This window comes from Metarhizium robertsii (assembly GCF_000187425.2).
Source record: "Metarhizium robertsii ARSEF 23 chromosome Unknown MAA_Scf_4, whole genome shotgun sequence".
Taxonomy (NCBI): domain Eukaryota; kingdom Fungi; phylum Ascomycota; class Sordariomycetes; order Hypocreales; family Clavicipitaceae; genus Metarhizium; species Metarhizium robertsii.
The window spans coordinates 2,215,510-2,236,436 of NW_011942182.1; the positions used below are offsets into that span (position 1 = coordinate 2,215,510).

The 20,927-nt window shown below is 53.1% G+C and overlaps 5 protein-coding genes across 5 annotated transcripts; 2 read left to right on the forward strand and 3 right to left on the reverse strand.

Moving 5' to 3' along the window:
* Positions 1-502: 502 nt before the first annotated feature.
* Positions 503-2,977, reverse strand: MAA_02816 (DNA repair protein Rad26; the record flags this gene model as incomplete). Its single annotated transcript, XM_007820814.2, has 3 exons — positions 503-520; positions 595-1,821; positions 1,874-2,977. 3 exons carry the CDS (start codon positions 2,975-2,977, stop codon positions 503-505), a joined length of 2,349 nt encoding a protein of 782 aa, XP_007819005.2.
* Positions 2,978-4,827: 1,850 nt separating this feature from the next.
* Positions 4,828-6,471, forward strand: MAA_02817 (phosphatidate cytidylyltransferase; the record flags this gene model as incomplete). The annotated part of the gene is made up of 5 exons (XM_007820815.1): positions 4,828-4,989; positions 5,051-5,420; positions 5,507-5,853; positions 5,915-6,376; positions 6,436-6,471. 5 exons carry the CDS (start codon positions 4,828-4,830, stop codon positions 6,469-6,471), a joined length of 1,377 nt encoding a protein of 458 aa, XP_007819006.1.
* A 3,508-nt stretch (positions 6,472-9,979) lies between these two features.
* MAA_02818 (UMTA methyltransferase family protein) lies at positions 9,980-10,921 on the forward strand (the record flags this gene model as incomplete). Its single annotated transcript, XM_007820816.1, has 1 exon — positions 9,980-10,921. The coding sequence occupies one exon, from the start codon at positions 9,980-9,982 to the stop codon at positions 10,919-10,921; it is 942 nt and encodes a 313-aa protein (XP_007819007.1).
* Positions 10,922-11,981: 1,060 nt separating this feature from the next.
* MAA_02819 (DNA replication checkpoint mediator) lies at positions 11,982-15,905 on the reverse strand (the record flags this gene model as incomplete). Its single annotated transcript, XM_007820817.1, has 2 exons — positions 11,982-12,972; positions 13,039-15,905. The coding sequence occupies 2 exons, from the start codon at positions 15,903-15,905 to the stop codon at positions 11,982-11,984; spliced, it is 3,858 nt and encodes a 1,285-aa protein (XP_007819008.1).
* Positions 15,906-16,573: 668 nt separating this feature from the next.
* On the reverse strand, positions 16,574-18,240 carry MAA_02820 (Myo-inositol-1-phosphate synthase; the record flags this gene model as incomplete). Its single annotated transcript, XM_007820818.1, has 2 exons — positions 16,574-16,871; positions 16,925-18,240. The coding sequence occupies 2 exons, from the start codon at positions 18,238-18,240 to the stop codon at positions 16,574-16,576; spliced, it is 1,614 nt and encodes a 537-aa protein (XP_007819009.1).
* Between the last annotated feature and the right edge of the window lie 2,687 nt (positions 18,241-20,927).

Consider the following 20,927-nt stretch of genomic DNA (forward strand, 5'->3'; position numbering starts at 1 on the left):
GGCGCAGCAGTTGATGCGCTTCTTTGCTGGGACAACAGGTCGCCAGGCCTATCAAGGGGGCCAAGGCGGCCGGCGCCCGATGACGGGACAGACGAGGCCCTATCAGTGATAGCATCATATATGCGCATAAACAAACGTCTCTGCAGACACCGAGCCACCAGCTGCTCCAAGGGCGCCAGGAGGGTTGTCGCCGCGTTCCCCGGCCGCGCCTGGGACGTCGGCTGTAAGTGGGATTGCGAGTGTCCCGTTGCTGAAAACTGCCGTTGCCATGGAACTCTTTTTGTCTAGGCATCATGTTCATGTTAGTTACAAGGAATTTGAATACATCGGAGTATGGCCGGGCAGCCAGGCTCAGTGGACATGTGCAACGATTATTTGCTGGTCGCAACTCAAAGTTGAGACTATCTTGTCGCTAAAATACCCGTGGTAAAGACGGCTGTTCGCACGCATCCCATGTACATGCCTATAGAATGTTTGAGCCGAACATTTAAAAAAATCCCACCTATGGCATTCTACCACCCTAAAGAAAACATTGCTCGTACCGGCCTTTCAACGCCGGTAATCCAAATACTAAGCCCCAAACGCCTCGCTTACCGTCTCTCCCTCGTCGGGTGTCACGGCCATTTCCAACAGCTCGTGGGCTGCCTCCACAACCTCGCCTTCAATGCCAGCCTCAATTACCAAATCCTCTTCTGCAAATGCCAGACGACCCAACGCCAGGAGATATCGCTGACTGCCGCCATGAGACATGGACAGCTTTTGACTAACGTCTACGACATTGGCAGTGCTAGTATTCGTGATCAGCCTGTGTATGAGAAGAACACTCTGCGAAATGATGCGATACAGGTCCGCCGATGCGGTGGACTCTGGCAGTTTTAGAGACTCCTTCAGAGAGTCTGGAAGGGGCAGAAGGATGCTAGGTGGGATCGGCTGATCGTATAACTCGTCAATGGCAGCGCTTAGGCATGCAACAAGTCGAGGAATGGCATTCTCATGAACACCCAACTGTAGAGCTCCAAAAGATGACAATGAGAAGGCTATTAGAGTCCGCAGTGCTGCCAGTCTGATCGACCTTCTCTGTTTCTGAGTCGTGGAGCCGCGAGGCTGTTCAGTTAATTTGGCAGAAACGCGCTCGATGATTGCTCTTGCAATGACAGGCGGCTCTGCATCACCGCTGACAGGCCCGATGGATGTGGGCAATACAGACGTGGAAAGCAATTCGAGCATACCTATTACATCGCCTGGCCTCTGCCTCGGGGTCAGGAGTAATAGAACCATGTCAAGGGACATCAACTTCCAGAACCCAACCGACGTGTACTCAAAACCATTGTCTGTTTCGGTTGGCGTCATTGAGCACGATAGCGCCGACGTATACAAGAGGCCCAACAGCCGTTTGGTGTCAATGTGCTCTTCCAAAAACCGGTACTCCGCGCTAGTAGACAGATGGCTATCTGGGAGTCGTCGTCTCAAATCAGCCAGAGTAAAAATGGTGGATTGCGCGACAGGTACCAGACTGGGTACGATCAAAGGCGCCACCGACGTTGTGTGAAGGTCAAACGTGAAGGAGATGAGAGACACGAGATATTTGATAGGTTCCCAAAATTGCTCCTCTACACACCGTGTCCAAAGAGACACAATATGCTCAGCAAAGTCAACAAGAAGCTGCATGGGGCGGTAGGGGTTTCCCATCAAGGGCAGTTTCTCAAAAATCATTGAAGCAAACGAAGTGGCCGGATCGGAGGGGAATGTGAACCGAGATAACGTATCAAACGTCGGAGGTTGTTGATGAAATGAACCGTGGTCTAGCACAAGTTGAAGAAACTACATAGGGCAAATTAGTCTCGAGCCTCACATTGACGACACACAAACCTACTTCGAATGGCGCCGCCGGGGCTGCCACCGTGATCGGGGGCGAAGGCTTTGAATCATGTTTGCTGTTGTCGCCCATAACGACGTCCTCGGTGGACGTTTCGAGAGCAGCCATGGGGCTGTCCATGATCGGGCGCTTCCTTTTACCTTTGCTAGGCGTACGCTCGCCGACGTTAGCAGCGACGGAACCAGCCTTGCCTCGTCCTTGACCCTTACTCGGGCTTGCGGCAATGTCCATTTCATCAAAGCCATCCGCGATCCCCCACGACTTGGCAGCCTTTTTCGGCGTGGTGTTGAACCCACCACCCCCAATGTCCTTCCTCCTTGCTCGATCATTAACCTCTCGCATGTCTCGTTGCAAGAACTGCAGCTCAGTATTGGCACTCTTCTCGGCTGCCACGGCTGCCTCGACAACCCTGGCTTGCTTTTCCAGTTGCTCAGCATTGAGCTTCTTGAGCCGTGCCACCTGGGAATCGTAGTCATGCTGTGCCTTGCTGGCATTTGCGCGAATAATAGAGGCCTCGCCACGGGCTGAATGCAGCTCGGATTCAAGTGCACGCACTCGCTGTTGAAGAGCGGATACAATGTCCCCGGCCTGGCCAGTGTGAGGAGTTTGGGATGCGGGAAGGCGACTTGGTGGCAGCGCCGGCCGAGCATACTGGCTGGCCTGTGTCGGAGGCTGTGGTTGGAACAACTGAGAGCCAGAGAAGCCTCTGGCCTTTGGCGGCGGATGAAGAGACGCTGCGCCAGAAGCGGACCGGGAGGGCGGGTCTACAGCCGGATTCCATCGTGGATTCGGCACAGGAGGTATCGGTCGACGCGAAGCTTGTGAGCCGGCATGTGCAGGTTGGTGATGATGCTGCCGCGAATTGGAATTGTTGATGACTGGTCGGCCAATGGGAACACCAACGTGATTAGTGACTTCGGTATTGTCCAAGTCGTCGTCTTCCTCCTCCCAGCCATAGTCAGAAAGCTTCTGCGGTGGATCCCGGGAAAGTGATGGCTTTATCTGAGCCTGGGTGAGCTGGATGGCATTTCGTTCGAGTTCTTGGAAGGCATTATCGGTGAGGTCATCGAAGCCGCCATCGGAAAACTCGTCGGCATCCATGGTCTCCGTAGACGCGACGGCGCGACGACTTCATTGCCCCTACAAGCGATGCGATGTACGGAGTACAAGCTTGATGTGAATGAAGGCGAATAATGCAAGTAGTACACGCAAGCCGGGTATGGGTCGACATGGATGTTGGTCGAAAATCGCCAACTCATCGCGTAGTCACGTTTTTTTTATTTGAAGACGCATATGCCTCAAGTGGCTAAGGTCTGGGCGAGTCAAGTGTGGCTTGAACGGCAACTAATAGTCTAATACTAACTACTCCGTAGTGCCACAGACGTTGCTAGTGTGGGTTGGGGAACGAAGCTGAGTGGCCAATGGCTCAGTGTCCAGACTCCAGAACGGCAACATATCATGCGCAATTTGCCAAGCAGCACGTGCCGTCCATCAGAGGCCGTTTGCGCACTTGGAGGCTGGTAACAGCTGCTTGTGACGACGGTCTGCGAAATATTGGACCGAGGAGTCTAAGGACAAGACCCACAGTGTTGGGCATTGATGAAGACAACAGATTGTACGGAGTATATCGAGGATAGATGGAAGGAACCGACCATAAACCTTCCTAGGTAGGTACTCCGTACGTACCGTCGATTCTGCAGTGTCGACCCAGATTGAAAAGATCAAGCAGACTCATTGAACACCGGACTTTGGTCTTTTAGATTCGTCAGGCTTTGTGGCTGCGGCCCACCCCCTGACGCGCACGCTGATGCCGACTCTTCTTGTGATTGTGTTGTACAACGAATGCATGCGAGCAATTGTTAACTCCGTCAAGTCCGCTGGAGCCATGTTTGTGCACCACGCATAAAGCCGGCACCCAAGTACTTGCTTGGCAGGTGACGTCAACGGGAGAATAGACTCGCCTCCGAGACCACGACGGAAACAGCGGGTTGGCGGCGGCCAGCCACGAAACACGGCCAGCCGCCACAAGTGGCCACGCCGTCTCGTTGAGGGTGGAAGCCGTCTGTTGACATTAGACCTCCAATGTTGAGAGCGGCCGCCGGGGAAACATTGAAATCCAGTCAATTGATGCGGAAGGGGAAAACTCAGGCAGGCCCACTTTTAGCCTAAAAGAAAGCAATTGAAGAGTCTCAGACTGGCCTTCAATCTGGTTCTTCCGCCCCCAGATCGCCCAACCACGCTTTATGCATCCAAGCACTGGTTAGGGCCAGCCTAATGCCTAATAAGCCTAAGCCCATTAACTTACCCGCCACGTCCGCACACCACCCACCACCGACAGAGAGACGGGACACGGAGCACGGGAGCACGGGGGACGGCTGAAGTCAGGGAGCGCACAAGGCACACAATCAATTGCCTAGGCAAGTGCAAGTGCCAGTCAGCATTCAAGGTTAGGTCGCGCTGGTTCCATGTTCTGCCGCTCCGCATCGTCATCAACCCCAAACGGTCCAACAATCCAACCAGACATTCTTCAAAACCACCAGTCTCCGCCATCACCGACAACCACTCTCTCTGTCTGCAGTTGACCCCTCCCCCCAACTGCACATCTCTGCTGGCCCGGCGACTCCTTGGCAACTCGTGCCTGGACATTGCCTCTTTTCCCCGCCAGTAAAGCTTCAGCTCCGTGCTGCAAGCTTTGTCGCGGCTGTACGGCGCATCCCTATCCTTTGCGTCTTCCGCTTTTCCCTCTCTTTTCAAGCCGTGACCTTCCGGACGAGCCGCGACAACCACGCCACGCAACCACCGTCCCCCAGACCTCGGCCGTGCCACGTCGTCCTTTCAAGTGCTGCTACACGTACTCGACAATATAAATCGACAGCACAGCGACGACACGGATACGCCTGTTTTCCCTTGCCTCGAGCCCTGATTCCCACTTTCTGCTCACAGCTTCAACCATGGGCAGATCAAAGCGAGGGGTTAGGTTCCCCCACAGCAACGGCCAGGCCAACGGCTCCGAGGGTCGCCGTTCTAGCTTCAGCGATGCCAGCGAGGATGGGAGTGGTTCTCCCACGCGGACCAGAAAGGTCCAGGCAATGCAGCTTCCTCCCGTCGAAGAGGTTGGCCACCCCCAAGTTGACTTGCAGTTAATGATGGATGCTGACCATGCCTGACTTCCAGAAACCTCCCACCCCCGAAGAAGAATATCAGAAGAAAAAGGCCAACTTCATTACTCGCACCTTTTGGACTCTTTGCATGCTAGGCGCCTTCTTTACCGCCCTTTTCATGGGCCACATCTACATCATCATCATCGTCACCATGGTTCAGATTGTTTCCTTCAAGGAGGTCATAGCCATTGCAAATGTTCCGAGCCGAGCCCGATCCCTTCGATCTACCAAGAGTCTCAACTGGTACTGGTTGGCTACCACCATGTATTTTCTTTACGGCGAAAGCGTCATATACTACTTCAAGCACATTGTCTTGGTTGATAAGGTCCTGCTACCGCTTGCCACCCACCATCGCTTCATCAGCTTCATCCTCTATGTTTTCGGTAGGTTGAGCCTCTCTTTCTTGAAGACTCTGCGTTTCTCCTGCTCTTTTTGGTCTCCCCTCAAGAGAAGCTAACCATCAGAGCAGGCTTCGTCTTCTTCGTCGCATCGCTCCAAGCCGGACACTACAAGTTCCAATTTACCAACTTTGCATGGACGCACATGGCGCTGTACCTCATCGTCGTTCAGGCCCATTTCGTCATGAACAATGTGTTTGAGGGCATGATCTGGTTCTTCTTGCCTGCCGCCCTCGTCATTACTAACGACATCTTTGCCTACATTTGCGGCATTGCCTTTGGCCGCACTCAACTCATCAAATTGTCGCCCAAGAAGACTGTGGAAGGATTCGTTGGTGCTTGGATTGCCACTGTTCTCTTTGGCATGGTCCTCGTGAACCTGATGGTCCGATCCAAGTACTTTATCTGCCCCGTCAATGTAAGAGGACGCGCACCTTGGTTTATCGCAGCGTCGAGCTTCCGCTAACATTTATACGTAGGACCTCGGCGCCACCATCTTCACCGGCCTTCAATGCGATCCGAATCCCGTTTTCATACCTCGCACGTACCATATGCCCCAGTTGTTCTTTTTGCCGCCAAGCTTTACAAATATCTCCTTCACGTTTGCTCCCATGCAGCTTCACGCTCTTGTCTTGGCATCATTTGCCTCTCTCATCGCTCCGTTCGGAGGCTTCTTTGCTTCTGGGCTGAAGCGTAGCTTCAAAATTAAGGATTTCGGTGACTCGATTCCAGGACATGGCGGCATGACGGATCGCATGGACTGTCAGTTCATCATGGGGTTCTTCGCGTACATGTACTACCACACCTTCATCTCTCTCCACAAGGTCAACGTCGGAACGGTTCTTGAGACTGCCATTACGAGCTTGAGCCCGGAAGAGCAAATCGAGCTGGTCAAGAGCATGTCGCGGTACCTGGGCAACCAGGGTGTCGTGTCCGAAAAGGTAAGCTTATCATGTTGTGTAGCGCAAAGTGGAGAACCAAAGCTGACAGGCGGATGCAGTTCCTTGAATGCGTTGAGCGAACAATCAGCAGCTAAACGAATTCTACATACCTTTTTCGTTATTCTCTTTCCGTGTCTTGTACCCTTCAGCCATGGCGATTTTATACGCCTCCGCCTTGTCCCATGTTTCCTGTCGTGTAGCAGATTCACTTTCAACAAAAGCAAAGGGGGTGCGAATTATTTTGTTTCTTATTTCCGTTTTCAACCTTGTGCCAGCGCGCCAATGTAAGCAAGTAATTACAAGGCACGTGGCGTAGGCTTGGGGAAAACATCGGGCTATTCTTTCATCAGCCGTGGGAAATGGTTGTAGATGCAGGGGCAACAACATATCAGGTATAATGGGGCTCAAGTATTGGATGGACTGGCCGGGGTAAGATGGGATGAGATGGGATGGGATGATATAGCGGAGTATCAAGATCCATAGCTTGTCTATGTAGGGCTTTCGGAACCGAAATCATGACAACGGTTTATTACTATGTATATTGAATGGTAGTATATGCAAGAGTGCGTGAGGTGCAGGAACCCAAGTCGGCGAGTCCGGAGTTACTGCCATGGAGATTGCGAGGGTCGACAGCGTGCTTGTCTTGGATATTACAGGGTTTTGAATCTAAAGATTACTGCAAGGTCGTTTGATTCGGGTCGTCCAAGCCTATTACTGCGTATATCAAGTACTACGTACTCCGTGCTTCAGTGCCCAACCTACCAAAAGCTAGGTACTTAAAAAGGCAGGTCATCAAGTCTGCGACGCCAGCGAGGAGCTATTCGCCTTTAATTTCAACCCTCGTCCCAAGCTCCGCGCGTCCCAAAGTTAAAAGTCCCACTCGGAACGGCGACCGGCTGTCGGCGGCCAAGGCCAGGCAGGCAGCCTTGGGGCAATAATTAGACTCGGTGCTGCTGCTTTTCCTTGGGCGCCCTATTATGCCGTGCCTGGGACGGCATTTCTCAATACGGCATTGTACCGATACCAATGCTAGCACTTTTGCGGGAAGCAGATGGATCAACAAGGTGAGCGGCGCATGCTCAACCAAGCCAAGCAGAATCGGCGCAAATGACATGACATTGCATCGCATGACAGGGGTGGGAGCCATCGAACAAGCATTTTTAAGATGAGTATTGCGGTGCAATATGGTACAATACAGTTCCACATATGCTTCTGGAACAAGACGGGTCGACGGGCGCTCCGTAGTCGTAGTAGTCTTTGTATGTGTGTACTATTTCGGGCAAGATTGTAATACGTAGTATGTACAATGTTATTACGAGGTGCTCCGTAGGAAATCATGCCCAACTACCACCCCTGCTTGTCGCGTGGCACACGAGAGCGGAGCTGGGCGGCGTCACGGCTGGCTTGCAGGAGTTGGCCGATCTATGAGGGTCAAATGGCCTCTTGGTCAATGACAGCAAACGCTTGTAGGTGGGAGGATCGGTCTACTTTTTTCGAGGGCCGCGGCTATGGGCCAGGTCACGGTTGTTGTGTCGGGGAGTTTTGCCTCAAGGGGAAAGGTATTTGCTGACATGTCGCGGGCAAAGCTGGCCGAAGAGGAGGGAGGGAGGGAGGGATGGGGCTGGTTGGCTTTTGTTGGTTGTCATTGAGAGTTGAGTGTGTGTATGGATGCATGTAGAATAGTAATAGATGTGTGTTTCTGCAATGCGCATGTACATACACAGTTGTATGCGTGTGTGTGTGTGTGTGTGTAGGAGTTTGGCCTGATTCGTAAGGTGTTGCGAGGGAGGGAGTGAGACAGGGAAGGAAGGAACGAAGGAGGGAGCGAACGGAGTTGAAGCCTCTCCAACTGGCACGGCTGCGTGAGGCGGTCATGGACGGAATGTGCCAGTCTTCCTGCACGGTGCAAAGATTGACGGTGGGCTGGCGAGAATCGGCCTTGACCCCGTTTTGCATGGACGTTGGACCATCTCCATTCCGATGTGGGTTGATGGCATGGCATGGCAAGGTATGGGCAGTTATAACACGGCAATTCAGTCCAACTGATTCACCCATGCCGACACACAAGTCCACTCGACGGGCACATCTCGAGGACACCACGGCCGCACCAAGGGCACACTGTTGAGTCTTGACGACGACGACACACACCTGGACCCCCGGTCTCCGTTCAAGCATCAAAGGGCTCGCCATGCATCATCGCTGCCTCGGCCAGGCCACCCTGCCATGCGCCATGCTCCCGCCATGCTCCCGCCATGCTCATGCAAACACAGTGTCGTGATGCTCGTCCATTCATGAGAGCTTGAAACGGATCGTGGTCGTTGCCCGTTTCCCTTTTTCATCTCGTCACTCGTCACCTCCGACGCACGCGCATGTCGGTCTGCACATCACACGCACGCATACATACATACATACATACACACATACATGCGCACACTTGTTCTTCACGCACACGCACACGCACACAGCCTTTCTCGTTGCGTTGGCTGCGACTCTGCAAAGAACCGACCGAGTACATACATACATACATACACCCGGACGGAGTCGCCAGGTTTCCTCCCCCAGCCCTCGGTACTTTGTATTTTGGCCAAGATTTGTTTCGAATTCGAACTGCAACAAGAATAATCCTGATCCTGGTCGCTTATCCCGTTCGGCTGTGTTGTAAAGTTGTTGCGCTTGCAAGGTGCTCCGCGCCTTCATCTTATATTTTGTCCATCGTTGGATGACGCTCATGGTTATTTATGCTTTTCCCGTTCAACATTGCCATCTAATCAATTCTGCGCATCGACAACCACCACCTTATTATTATTAATCCGTCATTCCTCCCTCTTACCCTCCGCGACTCACAGCAATTCGTCTTAAATCTCTCTTGTTCGCCTCGTTACGGCGCTTTTTTCTCTCCTTCTTTTTTTCTACCTCTCTCGAAAAGTGGCTGGCCTCCATTACTGACTGGCCCATTCACTTGGTCGTCGCATCGACCACATTTCGCTCCGCAAGCACGGACATGCTCGTATTATTGTCCGATCATTCCGACCACCTTCCTTTCGGTATCAAACATCCTTGCTGCGCCTGGCAATTGTTTAGCTCTGCCGGTTAAATTGAAATTTCAACTGCACCCAGGCCCGGCATTTGATCCTGCCCTACCGAGTACGGAGTACCACGTTGCGGAATAGGTCAGGTGTGCTGTGGATGCCGCGACTCGAGACATTCATTGCCCATTCTTTTAGCACTTAGAATTTACTCGCAAAAACGGCAATTCTCATCTCTGACTGGTGGGTTTGACCTTCTTTTCTCGGCAGTCTAATCATACCGAGCGCGCTTTTGTAATCTTTGCTCCCTCGGTTTCTCTTCTTTCTTTTTCTTTCCCTTCTTTTTTTTTAAAAGAAAAAATCCCTCGACAACTGGGGCCTACACGATCTGGGGTCAATGCACGAGAGGCTGCACGGCCGAGACATAAAGGGATATTGGCAAACGGCGCCATTTCACAAAGGATATATAGAACAAACGAATTCTAGTCTTGGATCGAAAACCCTCTCTCGGGCCCGGCCTGGGACCGCCGGGGATCCCTCTGACATACCATCACCTCACCACCCCGGGTCTATCATCATGAACGACGACGATTCCACCTTTGGAGAGGCCCCGTCCAATGCGAGCACTTCCATACGAAGCTCCGTTACGAGATACGAATGGAAACATGGCCGTCGATACCACGCCTACCAGTCTGGTACGTATCCGTTTCCCAACGATGAGCGGGAACAAGATCGTCTGGATATGCTACACCACGCCACCACACGACTGCTCGACGACCGGCTCTTCCTGGCACCCATTCAGCCTGATGGCATGAGAATCCTGGATATTGGTACAGGAACGGGTCTGTGGCCTATCCAAATGGGCGATTTATACCCCGGAGCGAGTATAACGGGCAACGATCTGAGTCCCATTCAGCCCACCTGGGTCCCCACAAATGTCAACTTTTTAGTAGACGATGTCGAGTTGGATTGGATCGAGACGAACACATACGACTACATTCACTGTCGCTACATGTCTGCCTCGATAAAAGACTGGCCACGGCTGATTCGCCAAATACACGACGCCTTGAAACCCGGTGGGTGGGTGGAATTTCAAGAATTTTCAACGACATTCAGCTCAGACGACGGCTCAATGGGAGTAGACCATCCGACTCACGCATTCGTGCAACTAAGTCTCACGCTGAAAGAAGCGTGTAGTAAGATGGGGAGAATGCTTGATCCAACGCCGTGTTTGAAACGGTGGAGCAGCGAAGGGGGGTTCAATACCATTGAGCAGCACGTCTTCAAAGCACCCATTGGCAATTGGCCCAAGGGTCTGCGGAGCAAAGAAGTCGGTACAATGATGGGTGTCGGCCTGTCTGACGGAGTGGACGGCATGACGGCCGTGTTGGTGAGGGATGTACTGGGTTGGTCGGCAGACGAGGTAGAGGTACTGAATGCCAAGGTGCGGAGCGCAACCCGCAGCGATCCAAAGGTCATGGTTGATTACGTCGTTGTTCTAGCGCAAAAGGATAAATGACCAGGATGGCAGCTGCGAGATGCTGATTTTTGTGTTTTGACTCTTTTATTCTATTACCAAAGCGTGGCGTTGTGGGCATAGCGACTTGGTTCGAATTTGGCGGGATTGCTAGTAACATCATGAGCATTAGTGGGCATGGGAGGGGGTTCTAGATTTCTACATGGCCGAGGTCCTTGGATCAGTTCAAGCGGCTGTTTTCATGCGGAACGGAGCGATGTTAAGGAGGCAGTACGCCTGAGGCGTGGGTGAAGGTGTTGGGCTTTATACCCCTGCGTCAGCAATAGTCGTGTTCAAGAGGTTGAGAAGTACTTTTGAGTTTTTAAATTAAGCCACACGTTTAGGCGTCGATATAAATAGCTGTGCTTCCAAAAGATATCGCTGCTAAACCTCACGACCGGATCCAACGTGTTGCAGATGAGCGCCATCTCCGTGGCCGAAATACGAAAGAGCTTCCAACCATGACGTAGGATCATAACACAACGTATGTACTAGCTAGTCCTCACAATAGAAGCGCAAACCAATTTTTTTTTTCACACGCAAGTCCCGCCGCAATCGGCTCCTGGCTCTGTATTCCGTAAACTTCAATGGACTGTCCCTGTCAAACCAAAAAGATGGCGCTCCCATAGAAAGCCGCAAAGAAGACGAACCCAGGCGCATCCATTCTCTCAAATCCTCAGGTTTCAGCATGGCAGGCCGTGTTGCCAGTCCAGGTGGCAGAGGACACGGAGGAATAGCATCCGTATATAGTTCGACGGACGTCCAGGAACGCGGAGGCGGCTACAGGTTTATGTATACCAGACACGAGGCCTACAAGAACCGGGGAGGGCTTGTCACGCACACGGCGGCAGGCTTTCTGGGCCACGCGTGGACCACGATGAGTTCTTCCATGATTCCACTGGTGCCGAATACCCAAATGAAGCGTATAATCTACCGGATATCAAAAGTCACAGGATCCCCTTCCCATAAAAGCGCCAGCCATGGCCAATAGCAAACTAGCCCCAAAAAGAAAAAAAAATTAAACGCCCTCCCGCTCGCAAAAAGTCATCATCATGACGGGCGACTACCCGAATGTTCCCTTGCCCAAGATGCCGCCGACCATGCCTATTCTGCCCCTGGCACCCTTGACGCGCCTCTCCTGCCTCCGCCTCTCGCTCTCCTGCACTTTGGCTCTCTGCTCGTTCTCCCTCGCGAAGCCGCCGATGCCGCTCTTCTTGCCCGCGCCCTTCTTGATCTTGGCGTCGTCGCCGAATCCCCCCGCGCTGCTCATGGCGGAACTCCCCGAGGACCCGGACATGATGGTTGAGTTGGTGGTGGCTCGTCGTAGCAGCGCGGGCACCTTGAAGGACGACGACGTCTGTGTGGTGAAAGCCATGCGAACGGTGGAGCTCGTGCTCGAGGTGTTGCGCTTGAGGCTGATCCGATCTACTACGGGCTGGTTCTCCTTGTTGCTGCGTGACAGGTCGTCGTCGTCGGCTTCTTCTTGTTCTTCTCCTTCGCTGTCGGAACCAACTTCTGTGGCGGGGATGATGGATCCGTGTGGCTCGTCGAGGAGGTTGGACAGCGTTTCGCGCACCTCACCTATGTTGGAGGGTTTCTTGCCATTCTTGGTTCTGCGCATGCTCGCCGGCGCTCTGCTGTTGTCTGCTGTTGAAGAAAGTGGCTGTGGTTGTGGTTGTGTAGGCTGGCTGTCAGGGATCAAGGTAGGGTGCTGAGCTTGCTCCTGGGTGTCGTTTTGAGACTCAGAGTCCGCTTGTGACGGCGTGTCGAGAGCGCCCAGGAGATCAATCTCATCGTCACTGTCGCGGTCCTCAATGGTTCGCAAAAATGCTTGGTTTCCGGGGTTTTCAGCAATCTTCTTGACACGCTCGTCTGCAAAGAGCGCCTTTTGCATCTTGGCGAATTGTCGGCGCTTCATGCGCTTGCGAGCCTCACCATCAGAGTCTGAGTCAGAGAGGTCAAAATCGCCTCCACGCTTGCGACGGAGCATGCCGCTGGTGATGTCCTTGAAGAGCCTTTCGACCTGTTGTTCGTCGTTGGCCCGTTCACGATCACTGGGCTCAAGTTAGCTTCTATTATCCATAACGTGGTTAAGGGGGAAGAGAGACGTTGCAACTTACGCATAAAATGCAGCTAGCTTCCGTTTGTCGTTTTCGTTGAGAGCCGCGTCGTCAATCATCTCCTCCATCGAACCGTTGGACTCATTGTCACTATCCTCGCCGTCCATGCCACCCAGACCGGCGTATTCATCCTCTGATTCTTCGGCCTGCTCCTCAACCATTTCTTTAGCCTTGCTCTTCTTACGATCAAAATCGTCGGCAAGCCGGAGTCTCTTCTCTTTTTTGGCTGCATCCTGCATAGCTTGGAAGGCGTTGCCTTGAATGCTGGGTGCGCTGGGCTCACTGGCCTCCGGGATAGCAGTCTCGGCAGTAGACATGTCCATTCTTCGCCGAAGCCGGCCTCTGCGAACCATCGGTGACTCCTGGGGCATGTCCCCGTCCTGCTTGTCGGCAATCATGGTCTCAACCGTTGAGAAGGGAGGATCTACGAATCTGTCTCGGAGAGGGGTATGTTGTTGCAAGCCCACATCCTGGGATAGCTCCAGTGTCTCAGACAGCTGAGTCTGCATTCCGTTGGCAATCAGCGTTCCGAGACCATGCATCTGAGACTGTGAGAGGTTGAGCTGCACCCCTTGGGTCTCCTCTTGTTGAGAATCAACAATCATTTCTTCAATCGGCTCGTCCATGGTGGCTGAAAAGTTGGAATCGGGGAAGTGGTCGATATCCGGCATCATAGACTGCGTTGGCCCGGCTGCACAATCGCTCATTTGGCTGTCCATGGTGCCAGCAAATATCTGTGTGAGTCCCAGCCCAGCAGGCCCCTGGACAGGCAGTCCGGGAATAAACGTCTTTTTCGCAGATCGTAGAACTGAGCCGGGAGCGACAGGAGATATGGTGCCTGCACCCGCGGGTGTCATCTGGGTAGCAGTAACCTTGACAGGCCTGGGTGTAGCCTGCACTTCGCCTTCATCATCCGAAAGCACTAACATGGCCTTGTTTCGTACTCTGCGTTGTCTCCTCGGGGCTGGTTGCTCCATCTCATCCATATCAGCCTGGTCTTGAGCAGCAGTCTCGGCTTCAGATGCGCTAGAGTCAGCCTCCTCGTCAAATAGAGGGTTTTCGGCGCCCTCGTCTTCCTCCGTGCCGTCTGCCTCTGCCTCATCCTCAGACCCAGATATTTCTAACTCTGATGCCTCCGCATCCGCCTCCTCGGCCGGATCCTGGTATTCTTCGTCGTCACTGTCATCCCAAGCGAGAGGATCAACTTCGCCATTCTCCTTCTGTTGCCGCTTAGCCTCGCTTCTCTCCTCCTCCATGAGCTTCTGGGCCTCTTGTCTAGCCTTGGCCACAATGTCCTCGACTTCTTGCTCTTGTCTTTCGCGCTCTTCAGCGGTCTGGATGACAATTCCTTGTCCCTTGAGAACCTCCAGGCGACGATCGCGCTCCAATTTGGCCTGCTGGCGGGCTTTGAGTTGCAAATAAGCCTGAAGCTCTCCAGGGGTCATCCTGGACTGGTCTTTCTTGCCGCGACTCTCCTTGCCAGGAGACTTGACCTGTGCCAAAGCACGGAAAATTTGTAGAGATTGAGTCTTGGATGACGTCTTGGAAGGAATGTTCGCAAACAGCGCATCAACCTTGTCCTTGACCGATGTCGTAATCTGGAGATCGTCGTCCGTGTCGATTGTAACTGCGTTTGTGGGCACGACAGGCAGTCGAACCCGAACTCTTCGCTTTGGCTGTGCCTGTGGACCAGCATCTACACTTGCCGTTGTGAGGCTCGCTGTCTTGGCGGCGACTCCTGGTTGAGCTGCAGCCTCGATGTTTTCTGCTGGAACAGTAGTGTCCTCATTGACAAGCCGACCACCATCCTGCTTACCCAGGGGTGGAGAGCTAGGAGGTGTATCCGCATGTCCCATCTCAACATCAGACTGCGGTGTTGTAGGTCGGCTGGAGCTGTTGGCAGCAGGCAATGTGGTTTCACCCCCACCAACAGGCTTGTAATGGAACCGCTGGAAAAGGCTGGCTTTGGAGATCTTCTTCTTTGTCTTGGCCTCATGAGCAAGCTGCATGCTTCTGGCCATCCGCTGCGTCTCCCTGTTCATTTCCTCAATCGCCTTCTTGCTCGCTTTCCTCGTTGGGCGAACTTCTTGGGTGAGTCGTCTGCCACCTTCGTCGTCGGTGATGCCGTCGACATCATCATCCGAAACGAGCTGCTCCAGCTCAGAGGCAAGATGTTCTTGCTGAGCTCGTCGCTCAACCCTGCGGGCCTCCTCTGCGGCTTCACGTGCAAGACGTTCTTGTCTCTTTCGTTCGACGAGAGCCTGGAAACGATCTGATTTCAGCGGCGGTAAGTCGTTATCCGAATCCTCTGCCCCGGCAGCGCCTTTCACTGGGGAAGGACGCATTGGGGAAGAGACGAACAATCCGGGGCTATGAGACCGGGATATCCTCTCTGCAGCATCAGATTCGTCATCAACAGGAGCTCGTCGTTTCAACCGCCTCGGGGCAATGGGAAGCTCGTCGTCTTGGTCACCGTGGGCCGCCGAATTCTCTTGTTGTTCCGCCTCGTCGCGTTGCAACATCCTCCTCACGCGTTCTCTTGCCGTCACTGGGACCGAGGGGCTCTGAGAAGCGCTCTTTGTATTTGCCGAACCACCCTGCATCCGTGACGCGAGCTTCCCTCTCGGTCGAACGGCAACGTCCGACTCGTCAGACTCATTGTCATTTTGTGCCAATCGAGGGCTACTGTGTATCTTGCGAGGCAATTGAGAAATAAGAGACGATTTTGATTTCTTGTTGCCAGTCTGTGGTCCTTCGTCGTCACTGCTTTCTACTGTTGCCAGCAGAGCTCTTATTTTGGACCGCGGTGTCAACGGTTCCGGTGAGCCAGCGCGTGATGCGGGCGAGGAAACTCGTGGAAGCGCCATCGACGGCGATGAATGGCTGGAAATATTGGCTGGCGTGATAATCAAGAAACTGTATTAAATCATCAAAAACGAAGAATGACAGGAAATTGACTGCTTAAGACGTATACTAAAAATTCTGTTGGATGTGTATCAAGTACGGAGCAGACGGACCACGAGCTTGAGAGGTTCAATGTTGCTGCGTTTAAGTGGGATAACGGCTGGTGGGGAGCTCGCGGACGCGCGACGCGATTTTGGTGGCGCGCTGTTGCGGGCCATCCCGCGTCATCTTTTAATTATCTGCAATTGATGGACCAACCTCATTGTCCAACACACCGCAATTGTGCACATGCCAGGAGACCACATGTCGTATTAAAACGCAGTTGCTCATCTTCGACCGAGATAAATGGCAAATGCATCGTCATAAGGCTTTGACAAGAGATGGTTTCTTCAGCTGCATCTACGGAATTGCGTGCAGACGTTTATTCGCCAGCCACTTCACATGGCACTGAATGAGCTGCATTGTCGGCGAGACACAATATTTTCATTCAAGCAACTTGGCCCAGATGCCTGTTGTCTCTACCTAATGTTTTATAGTTTATTTTTATCCTTTTTTTTTTTCAATTTTATGCTTTTCTTAAGCAACAATTCCGACCCAGACTATGTCTTGTTCTTATTCACATTATCCCCATTCAGAAGAGCTTGTGCTCAAGTGTCATATCAGACTCGGGCTGAAGACCAACACAGGCACGGAAGATGTTGGTCAGAGCGGCACGCTGCTTAGCAAGAGCGTTGACAACAGGGGTGCCGGGAGGAGTCAGAGGAGCCTTGAGCATGTAGCTGAGAACACTGAGAACGCTGTGGAAGTTCTTGTAGCCGTCCTCGGACGTGGAATCCTTCCACTGGATACGGGTCATCATCTCAGCAATGACGACAAGATCAATGATGAGAGGAGAGGCAAGCAAGGAGTCCTCGCAAATGTTGAACAGGCTGCGATCATGTTAGCTCTCATCTCTCACCGTAGCACACGTGTTGTTACTTACGAAATAGTCTGGTGACCACCGAGGAAGATCTCTGCATAGTACTCATCAAGAGCACGCTTGTTGTCAGCGACAGCAGGCATATACTTGATAACAACGCAGTGGTCAGGGTGCTCTCCCTTCTTATACAGAACGGTGTTGGCCTCAACCATGTCGTCGACCACGTTGGATTTGGAAATTTCCTTGGAGCGGAACTGCTTCTGGGAGCTCAAGTTCTTGCCGTCGTTGTTGCCCAGGTGGTTGTAGCTGGCAATAGACGTCAACTTGATTCCGGCATTGATGAGGAAGTCGACAAGGGCAGACTTCATCTTGGTCTGGCCAGACTTGAAGTCATCACCACCAATGAATGCATTGTGCTTCTCAGCCAGCTGGATAGCGCCAGGCACGAAGGTGTTCTGAGGAGAGCCGTTGATGAAGGGGGTTCCCTCAAGAATACAGGCAACAGCAAAGACGGTGGAGGGGGAGACTTCCTCATGTCCTTGCTCAATGGCCTTGAGGAGATTGTCAGCAGTGTCATTGACACCAGGAATGATGTCGGCATATCGCTCCGTGTTGGCAGTCCACATAACAATGACCTTGTCCAGGTTGTTCTTGGCCTTGAAGTCGCGAATATCCTGGCGGAGCTTCTCAACGTGGCCATTGCAAGCCTTGGTGCCCTCGAGAACATTGTCGGCACGGTCTTCCTGATTGGCAGCAATGAAGTCAGGATAGTAGATGGAAGGGAGGGGGACCATCTCGTTCATCTCTTTCTTGACAAGAGACTTCAAGGTAGGCTCAAGGACCTGAGCACGGTCCATGGCCTGAGCCAGGTTCATCTTGCTGATGTCCCAGCCGCCAATAACAAGGTCATTTGGGTGGACCATGGGCAGGACGTTGTGGAAGGGGATGTTGATGTCGGCATTGGTCTTGGCATCAGAACCGAGCTTCATGGTGGAAGCCATGACAACAGAGCCGTAGTAGTTGGCCTCGCGGGGACCTTCCTTGGTCTCCCAGACGAGATTGCGGCGGTTGGCGAGAATACCAGCGGTAACGGTAGTGCCATTGTTGCCGCCCCAGCCGACCAGCATCATGCCGACCTTGGGAACCTTGCGGTCGACCTTGAAGTCATACTGCGTCTCCTTGGGAGTAGCAACAAAGTTGCCACTGGCGTCAGTCTCGACACTGGTGGTACGGTAGGTGTACTTGGACTTGATCTCGGCGTCAGTATAGGTAACATTGGGTGAGTTGACGACGAAAGTGGTGGGAGAAGCAGCGGCGGTGGTGCCATTGAGAGCCGCCCCGTTCGTGGAGCCCGTGGTAACTTGCGCGTGGGGAGCCATGTTGACAAGTGGTATTGGCGCGAAAGTAGATGGTTCGTAAGACAGGAAAGTTGGGGATGCTTGGATGTCAAGTTTCTGCCTTTACTGGGTCTGGACTGAGTCCGATGCTCCTCCAGAATCGGCTGAGCAACGGGCTCCTGCGAACGGGTGGTGAATCCTGTTTGCACGGGTTAGCATGGCGGTCTGTACAGGCGGCGGCAAGATGTGAAGTGGAAAGGTCGACGTACGAGTTGAGGAGATTGGAAAACGTCTTGACGACTGTGTGATCGAGGTTCAATGCCTCGATCTGTTGAGATTTGAGTGGTTTGGTGGGTGGGGTGGTTTCTTTTTGCAGTTTGTTATTTTTTCGTGGCCCGACGGAACCAGAAGTGGAATGTACCGCGAAGATTCTGTAAAAAGACAGAAAGATCGGGCAAAGGAAAGGTTTGGTTTGGCGTTCTTGTGTGTAGCAGAATGCAATTGACGTGGTTGAAGAGGGAAGAAAAGGAGGCGGGAAGCCGACGTGGGCGATGGGCAGAATGTGGACCTGATATAGCAGCAGACACCGGCGCGGCGATTCTCGTGGAGCCCCGCGGTTCAATGTTGTCACTTATGCCTGTTTGGTGGTCTCTCACACGTGGACGGTGGGCGGACCAGACCGGAGGGCGGTGAGGGGCTCGACTGCTCGACTGCTGGCTGTCCTGGACGCCTGGAGGCTGGAGCTGCAGGCGTCGACCGCCATCGGATGAAGCGGGAGAGACGCAGACAGGCACACGACCGCCAAGCGCCAACGAGTAACTCGGCGACATGGACGATTGGCTCCCCAAAGGGGCCGCGGGAGGGTTCAGCGATCGACGGCCAGGGGCATCACCGCCGTTTCCGTCCATCACATTAACCTTGACGGACCATTCGGTGCCTCGCGGCATAGCACCAACCTGCTGCACACTTTGTGCTACAAAAGTTGCGCATAGTGTCGAGTATCAGCGCCAATCATCAACTCTTTGTTCCCTGCTCTCCGGCCTCGCACGGCACCACGACAACATCGACGACACGTCGACGCATGGCGGGGCCGCACGAGGGGCACACAATGGAGCCACAGAGAGCCATCAACCAGGGGGGATATCATCGGACTTTCACATAAAACCCGCCATTCTGCAGCCGCAGGCACGGGAAACGTCAATCAAACTAACTGTTGGGAAAACCGCTCAATCGAGACGCGGTCCTCAAGTCATCAGTGGGCCAGCACCGACGCCACCACACTGCGTACCAGTACTAGCTCATCCATCTGATGTGGCCTTGCTTCAATAAATATCCCGACATCAGACAAACGATACCATCATGAAGAATACGGTGTCCCGTCCCTAGGTACCTAGATATGTGCATACGGGCCTTGAAAAATGCACAACATCTTTGTATAGGTGCCAACGCCTGCCCAACTGCGACTGCCCGTCGCCGTCTCACCGCGTGTCCGATGCCATTTGTTGAGGGGACCGTTCAGCCAACTTAGAAGCCTTGCATGCAATACTCTGCACGGTACTGCATCTACGAAGCATAATATATATGCATGTCTGAAGAACCGCTTCGACGCGGCACAAAATGGTACACCGTCGATGGGGATTCCCTACTTGCCCGGGATGATTCGCAGGTTGGAACACTCAGTCCTTTGAACAAGGGAAGCCGCTATCTCGGGTCCCGGCTTTCGTTTGGGCGCGTATGATGTGCCCGCCGTGACTGAGCTGCGTATCGGGATTTGATTCTGAAGTCTGGTGCTCTGTACTCCAAATTACGTTCGCCAGACTCACCAAGAGTCCAGGGTCTGCCTTTTGATTGCTGGATGAAACTGTCGGTCCCAGCCACTCGATCAGGCTCATCGCGAGTCTGAAGCAAAGCACCATGCCAGCTACAGAATATAGGGTACTCCCAATCCATGTCATGTGACAACTTGGCTCAGAGCATAATACTGATAAGTACGGAATAACTGCCAGCGGTATTGTGACACAGGCAAACATAGAATTAAAAACCAACGAGGCACATCGGGCACTTGAGAATACCCTATACCCAGCGCAGTGTGGACTTTGGTACGGAGTACCAGGGGTGGCCGAGCAATCTGGCCGTCCAGCCAGTGGTCAAAATACCACATAGTGCATGTTGTATTCATCTGAAAACTATTACTCCGGAATCACCCAAGACTCTGCGACGTTCTGACTCTGTTCAAGAGCCCCCATGTTACTGGGTGATATCAACTTCATGAAGGTGAGTGATCCGATTCGCACGAGACGCGCCCGTGTGAGCCGCTCGACATCGCAAATAAGAACCATAAGAGTCCGGTTAGCATGGAACTCTTCATCCCTGCGAAGGACGAGGCTTAGCAACTGGTTCATCGAATTGGCGTCGGCGCGATCGGAATGAGGGCTGTCGGTTCTGGGGGCCCTAGAACATCCATTCTCGCTTAATGTGATGATTCCGACCTAGCTCTTCGGAAGCATAATGAGTTTAATGTTAAAGCGTGGCAATGAACGTGCTTGTTGGTGCCAGGGCTTGGTCTGGCCTGGCAGGGCATTGGCCATGCCGACATGGAACGAAGACAAATCTGCAATCGTTGTCAGTGTCGAGTTGCTGTTTTTGTACCCAGGGCGAACGGGTATTTCTTCTTGGCTCTTCCTGGGCAGATGCTTCGTGCTTGTCATCCAGGACTTGAACCAGAACCC